The sequence below is a fragment of the Plectrocnemia conspersa genome, unplaced genomic scaffold (genome assembly GCF_051122295.1).
Source record: "Plectrocnemia conspersa isolate PC_06_02 unplaced genomic scaffold, ASM5112229v1 ptg000012l, whole genome shotgun sequence".
In the NCBI taxonomy this organism is placed as follows: Eukaryota; Metazoa; Arthropoda; class Insecta; order Trichoptera; family Polycentropodidae; genus Plectrocnemia; species Plectrocnemia conspersa.
Genome location: NW_028277176.1, coordinates 11,599,469 through 11,606,305, shown reverse-complemented (window position 1 = coordinate 11,606,305; position 6,837 = coordinate 11,599,469). Strand labels below are relative to the sequence as shown.

Below are 6,837 nucleotides of genomic sequence, written 5' to 3'. Positions count from 1 at the left end.
CCCGTTCGCACCGATTCAAATATGGGGGGAACATTATCACAAATATATATATATATATATATAATAAAATCAAGGTATTTTGACCTCATTTTTAAAAACAATGAATTGTTTTTTTATGAAAATCATTTCATTTCAGGTAAACGTAATAAATATTATAATTTTAATAATGAACATTTAGTCGATATTTTAACATAAAAATATGGCACTTGCTAAATAAATCGGCGCCATACTCAAATATTAGATTGTTATAAGCACTAGTTCTGCTTTTTTCTGTTTTTGCCACTAACGTCTACGAATGTGCCCAAATAAGACATAAATACGTTTTAAAATTTAAAACTTAGTCATTTATCGCCGGGCGCGTATTTTTATTTATTATATTAAATTTATTTTGTTTAGTAATACATAATATACATACTATTTCGAATATTAACATATACTTTATTTTTTTTTATAAAATGACAGAATTATGTTAACAAAATTTAACCAATAATATTTTAGCCCTATGGTCAGCTTTCTTTTGTGAGGTGAAAGAAATTGATAACTCAATATGTTTGGGCCAAGCCAAACACAAATTTCTCGCTCGCTTTTATATTGCTGACGATTTTAACCTTCGGACGCGGAATAAGCCCATTTGTTATAAAACATTAAGAAAAAATAAAAAATCAAATATCAATCAAATTATGTTTGTGGTCTTTCAAGCTTTATATAATATAGAAATCGTAACGTATTTAAGATGTTATAAATGATAATAAAATTTACTTTACTCCTTAAAATTATAGCATTCTACATATATAATGCCAGGTTTTAATGATAAATATTTCCATTAAAGTTACAAAAAATTAAGCTTAAAACACGTCCCGGTTTGACCGGGATTGCCCTGGTTTCACACCATTGGTTTCACAATATTTCCGAGGTGACCTCTTAATGTCTGTCCTGGTTTAGAGTTTTATAAATATGGTAAGCCTGTAGAAAATGAAACAAAACTCAATTGCATAAAAACACACGTGCACTATACAATTTACGAATGCCGCAAATAAGAGCAGTGGTGCACAAATAGTAAATATACACTGATTTTCTAAATTATGGGTTGGTTTTTGAGTGACAATAAAACATACATTTTTATTATAAATAAATACAAAAAGTAGCAATAGAGAAAAAATATTTTTATATTATGTATTAAGTTTCCAAAGAGAATTTTGCTCTTAATTGGGATGATTTGTTTAAAATATAATCTATTTAAGTTGTTAAGCATATGCTTATTTAAACTAAATTATTTAAATAAGCATATTTATGTTCTTATCATAAATACATACTCCGAGTATACGTCGAGATACGATTCTTAAAATAGCGAGAATGGTTGATTTTATTTTTGTTGACTAGTTTATCTGCCTTTGAAGACAATTTTTGTTTGTGTTTTGCTCAATATTTGTTTACTTTTAAATTTTTGAACTTTGTAAGATATATTATAATAGGTAGCACTATCTTATTATTTCCTGCTCAATATTATTCATTATTCCGACCAAAAAAAAAGAAGGCGTTTTTGACAGACGTCAAGCGTAGAGACGTCGCTATGTCATTAACACATTTTATAAAAATCGGTACTATTCCATAAATTTCATAATTTAATGTATTATACAGTTCAGGCCTATTATTGACGACTTTTTCTGAATAGCTAATATTTGTAATATCACATTATAACACTTTCGGGCTTCAGTTGTTTGTACAAATGTGCAAATTCATTGGATTAACAGCGTTAATTTTTTATACATACATAATTCTGCATTATAAAATTACGTTACTATTTCCATATAAAACTAGGTAACTTAAAATCGTGCCTTTATTATTTTTTTTAAACGAAAAATATCTTTAAAACAAAACGTTTATAATTTGAATTCACTAATATAAGTGCAATTATATTTCTTGTTGCTTAGCTTTCTTATAAATCTTAAGCCGAACTAGGTGTGAAAAAAGCAATGTTATGTTTTCTGAATACAGAAACAAACAAAACGATACAATGGCTAATATGTTTATGTAACAGTATCATGGTATAGAGCTGGTTATTGATAATATTTTTATATTTTTATTTACTTTTTAAAACATAGGATTAAAATATCTATTCAATTAAAAATTATTTAATATTTTTATTATTAATTTAGATTATTAATGCTGAAAAAAGTAATGTTTTCAGTGGTACTTATAGGAAGCTTATTTCTTTTATTTTTTAACCAAAATTTATTTGTATTTTATGTAATTCAATATGTGTATGTATGTATGTATAAAACAAAATATATTTTTAGAACCAGGTGTTGAAAACAACGATGAATTATGTTATTCAGTTGACAAGATAAAATATACAGTCAAGGTAAATGCAATAACTATGCTTATAAAACATAAAACCAATTATAATTACTGTTATATTTTAAAGTATGAGTTTGACAAAGTGGAGAATGACAGCACTGAAGAATATAACATTGAGAACATAGACGACAAACTTGAAATAGGTAAGAAACATTTACACAAACATTATCTTATTGTATTTGAATTACAACATAATTTATCTTTTCAGAATCACACGACGTTAAGGATGTTATCATTTCGAATACTAGCCATATCAATCTTAATACTGACAATCCCCATCGAAATTTTAAAAACAACAAAGAATTCCATTCAAATAACTTTGAATGTGAAAATTGTGGAAAAATATTCAATACCAAAAAAAATATTCGGCGTCATATGAAGACTCACAGTTCTTACAACTATAAATGTACTGAATGTGGAAAAGCATTCAATACAAAAGGTTACCTTACAAAACATGTGTATATTCATAGAGATTCGTGCAAATATAAATGTAGCTTTTGCGGAAAACCATTTAATATCAAATCTAAACTTTCACGGCATATAAGCATTCATAGTAAATCTTTTGATTTTAAGTGTACCAAATGTGAGAAAGCATTCAAAACTAAAGATTGTCTTGGAAAACATATGTATACTCATAGTGAATCTCACAAATATAAATGTAGCAAATGCGGAAAAACGTTTAAATTTAACCAAAAACTTTTACGGCATATGAGCATCCATAGTGAATCTTTTAATTTTAAATGTAGCAAATGTGGTAAAGCATTCAAAGGTAAAGAAAGTTTAGCAAAACATATGTATATTCATATAGATTCTCACAGTTATGAATGTAGCAAATGTGGAAAATCATTCAAACGTAAAGATCATATTTTACGGCACATGAACGTTCATAATGAGTCTTTTAATTTTCAATGTAACAAATGCGGAAAAGCATTCAAAAGTAAAGATAGCCTTGTAAAACATATGTATACTCAAAGATGCCGATATTTATAAATGTTACTAATGAGGAAAGCAATCAAAACTAATAATTGTTCAATGCAACATTGTATACTTACATACACATATATATTATATATACAGTGTTCTAATGTGGCGGCTGGCACAACACGCCAGTACTTCTTTTTCAAGCTGGAGTGCGCCATATTGTTTAAAACTTTATTGGTCGTAGCGCGCTAGTACCTTTTTATTTAGCATTACACTACTGTTTTCAATGAAATGAAAACTGAACAGCTTTAAAAATTTAAATTATCCATTTTCAACACAAAAAGTTGTTAAATCTGAAAAATACTTATAGCACATATGTATTCTAAAATTTTTCTGTTTTTGATGTGTTTTTTCATAATATTTTAAATAAATAATTTAAAAAATGTTTTGGCTATTATTTTTGTAATTCTTGATCATAACATTAAAAAGCTTATGGAAAATTTACTTCATTAGCTAATAACAAGAAATAACAAATCTACTAAATCATCATAAAGCGATAAGTTAATTAATAAATCACGTTTGCTACTGACGAAACTAATGATTAGCTAAACGAATGTCATCTCGAAAATTTTGGGATGCAGAGATATGCTAGATTGAATGACAAAAATGAAAAATAAAAAAGGTCATTTTGAAAATTTTGTAAAATCAGGACCGATAGAATTATCATACATATATTATACTATTGCTTTATGGGATCATTGCCTTTCATATGAATTATGGTCAGCGACAAACACTTCACACTTATTTGTAGACTGTAAGACGATGCGATTACCTCTTTTCTTGATATTGAAACCACAAATTAACATAATTATATAAATACGGGAATCTCCTTAGTTCGGGAACATTCAATCACATAACCTGAAACCATGCGGTCAATCATCTGATCGATAAATATCGATCTTCCCCCAGTCGCAGCTTTTACGTAGAAATTATGATTATTATATGATGTATTCATCAAATAAACATGGAAGCTGAAAAACTGAGACTTTTACAAGAATACTACAAACTTTGCTTACCATATTTATAAAATTAAACCGGGAGAACTATAAAAAAGAGAATTTCAGATTTTTTTTACATTTTTCATCTACATACAAATAAAGTGTATTTTCGAAAAAATGTTTATTTATTTATTTTAATATGGTAGAATTTTTTTGTGAAATAAAATGTTATACTTACTTTATCATTGTTTAAAAATCACATAATATTTTCAATCCATTCATGTAAATTGAAATTGTATTGTGCCATTAATTTTCCTAGTGATAAAACACATTTTAAAAACAAACTTTTATATAACGGATTAAACGTATACCCCCTCACCCACATTTGGCTGTTATATCGAAGTTCTACTGTACTTTTATTCACTAAATAAAATACATTTTAATATATATAGTTTTAGAAAGCCAATATATAATTTTATTTTAATTTTATGAACTCTGCTACATATTTTTCTTTATGAAAATTACAAAGATTTCATGTGTTTATTTAATACAATTTATCACATGCTCAATGTTACATAATGTTTCGACCAAAAAATAAAAACATTTCGTGCATCTTTTAATTTGACAGTTGTCAGTGTAGAAACCTCAAAATGTCACTAACACTTATAAAAACCGGTACTGTTTCAATACTTAATTGTATTATTTTTACAATCATGGCTAGTTTGGCCGACATATATTAAAGATAATTTTCAACCAAGACGCTTGTATTTTAATGTCATATGTGATTTGTATACTATTGGTATAGATTTCCGTGTTTATTAACATTTTCAAGTTTAAGATGTTTGTCCCTCTTTGCAAACTCTTCTATAAAATAACTTTCAGTTGACAATCAACCTTCTTAATTTAAAATTGTATAACATGTTCAGGACTAGTAATATTTTCAGAAAATAGCGTTTACAAAACAAGCCAGGTCACTCAAAATCGTTTAATCATGAAATGTTTTAATATGTTTGCTAATAATATATTCAACAACCGGTATGATTAAAAAATATTGTTGAGGCTAATTTATTTATAATTATATTTCACAGCATGTTCATTATAATCTTATTGAACAGAAAAATTATTATTAAGGGACTTATGCTTTTACTTGTTCATAGCTTGCCAATTGATATCCTTCTCTCAACCAGGATTAAAAATGCAGAATAGCATAAAATTATTTTATAGAACTTCATATTAAATATAGTTTACTTATTATATCTGATTAAACTAGGCACAATAAAAAACGAAAATTTATTTGTAGAACCATGTATTGAAAACAACGATGGAATACATTATTCAATTGACAATATAAAATATACAGTCAAGGTAAATTAAATAAAAAAAAAATTATATCTTTAAACCAACTTTAATTATAATTCAGAGTACGTTTTTTCAAGAATGAGTTTATCGAAATGGAAAGTGTCATTACTGGAGAAATTGATGACATTGACGACAAACTTGATATAGGTTGGAAACATTAAAATATTGTTATTTTTTCTCTTGTGTTCGTATTACAGTTATTATTTTTTTCAGAAATACATGATGTCAAAAATCTACTTGTTTCGGCTATTGTCTATAACGATCACTCTCAAAATATAAAAGCTTCTTATTCAAACAAATTTAAATGTGATAATTGTGGAAAAGTTTTCAATAGTAAAAAATATATTCAACAGCATATGAAAAGTCACAGTACTTATGACTTTAAATGTAGCGAATGTGAAAAATCATTTAAAACCAAAGTTTGCTTAATACAACATTTGTATACTCATAGAGATTCCAATAATTATAAATGTAGCAAATGTGGGAAATCTTTTAAAATTAAAACCTATCTTGCAAAACATATGTTTACTCATAAAAAGTCATACAATTATGAATGTAACAAATGTGGAAAATTATTTAAAGTTAAACGTCATATTATACGCCATATGAGCGTTCATAGCGAATCTTCTAATTTTGAATGTAGTAAATGTGGAAAAGCACTTAAAACCAAAAGCTACCTCGCAAAACATATGTATACTCATAGAGATTTTTGCAATTTTTATGAATGTAGCAAATGTGGAAAAAGATTCAAAGTTAAAAGTAATAGTTTACAGCATATATGTTTTCGTAGTAAGTCTTTGAATTTTGAATGCAGCATTTGCGGAAAAGTATTAACTAAAAAATTTAACCTGAAACGGCACATGAACAACCATTGTGAATCTTTGAGTTTTGAATGTAGCAAATGTGGAAAAGCTTTCAAAAGTAAATATTACCTCGTACAACATATGAATACTCATAAAAATAAATTATAAGTTATTTATTTATTATGAACAAAATTAGGTGGCACTCTGGTAAAACTGACGTGACGGTGGCATAATTTTTGTCGGAACTTGACAGAAGAGGTGCCTCGTTCGTCGATCATTTACATAACTTATATTATAATTCAACACGTAACTAAATTTTGTAAACTATACTTCAATAAATAATATTGCAGCAGCCCAATTTGTGTATAATTGCCACCAGTCATCATCCATCCGCTAAA

The 6,837-nt window shown here is 26.9% G+C and overlaps 2 protein-coding genes across 3 annotated transcripts; both read left to right on the top strand.

Annotated features, from left to right (window-relative positions):
• Window positions 1-1,523: 1,523 nt before the first annotated feature.
• LOC148228220 (uncharacterized) lies at window positions 1,524-3,722 on the top strand. The gene is made up of 4 exons (XM_088199867.1): window positions 1,524-1,598; window positions 2,298-2,362; window positions 2,426-2,501; window positions 2,567-3,722. Exons 1-4 carry the CDS (start codon window positions 1,571-1,573, stop codon window positions 3,346-3,348), a joined length of 951 nt encoding a protein of 316 aa, XP_088055993.1. The 5' UTR covers window positions 1,524-1,570; the 3' UTR covers window positions 3,349-3,722.
• Window positions 3,723-4,873: 1,151 nt separating this feature from the next.
• On the top strand, window positions 4,874-6,797 carry LOC148228219 (uncharacterized). 2 transcript variants are annotated; one of them, XM_088199869.1, is made up of 5 exons: window positions 4,874-4,952; window positions 5,578-5,642; window positions 5,714-5,783; window positions 5,850-6,557; window positions 6,636-6,797. In XM_088199869.1, the coding sequence occupies exons 1-5, from the start codon at window positions 4,928-4,930 to the stop codon at window positions 6,659-6,661; spliced, it is 894 nt and encodes a 297-aa protein (XP_088055995.1). In that variant the 5' UTR covers window positions 4,874-4,927; the 3' UTR covers window positions 6,662-6,797. The 2 variants fall into 2 exon arrangements, with proteins under 2 accessions (XP_088055995.1, XP_088055994.1); XM_088199868.1 differs by having other exon boundaries at window positions 5,850-6,797.
• Window positions 6,798-6,837: the final 40 nt, after the last annotated feature.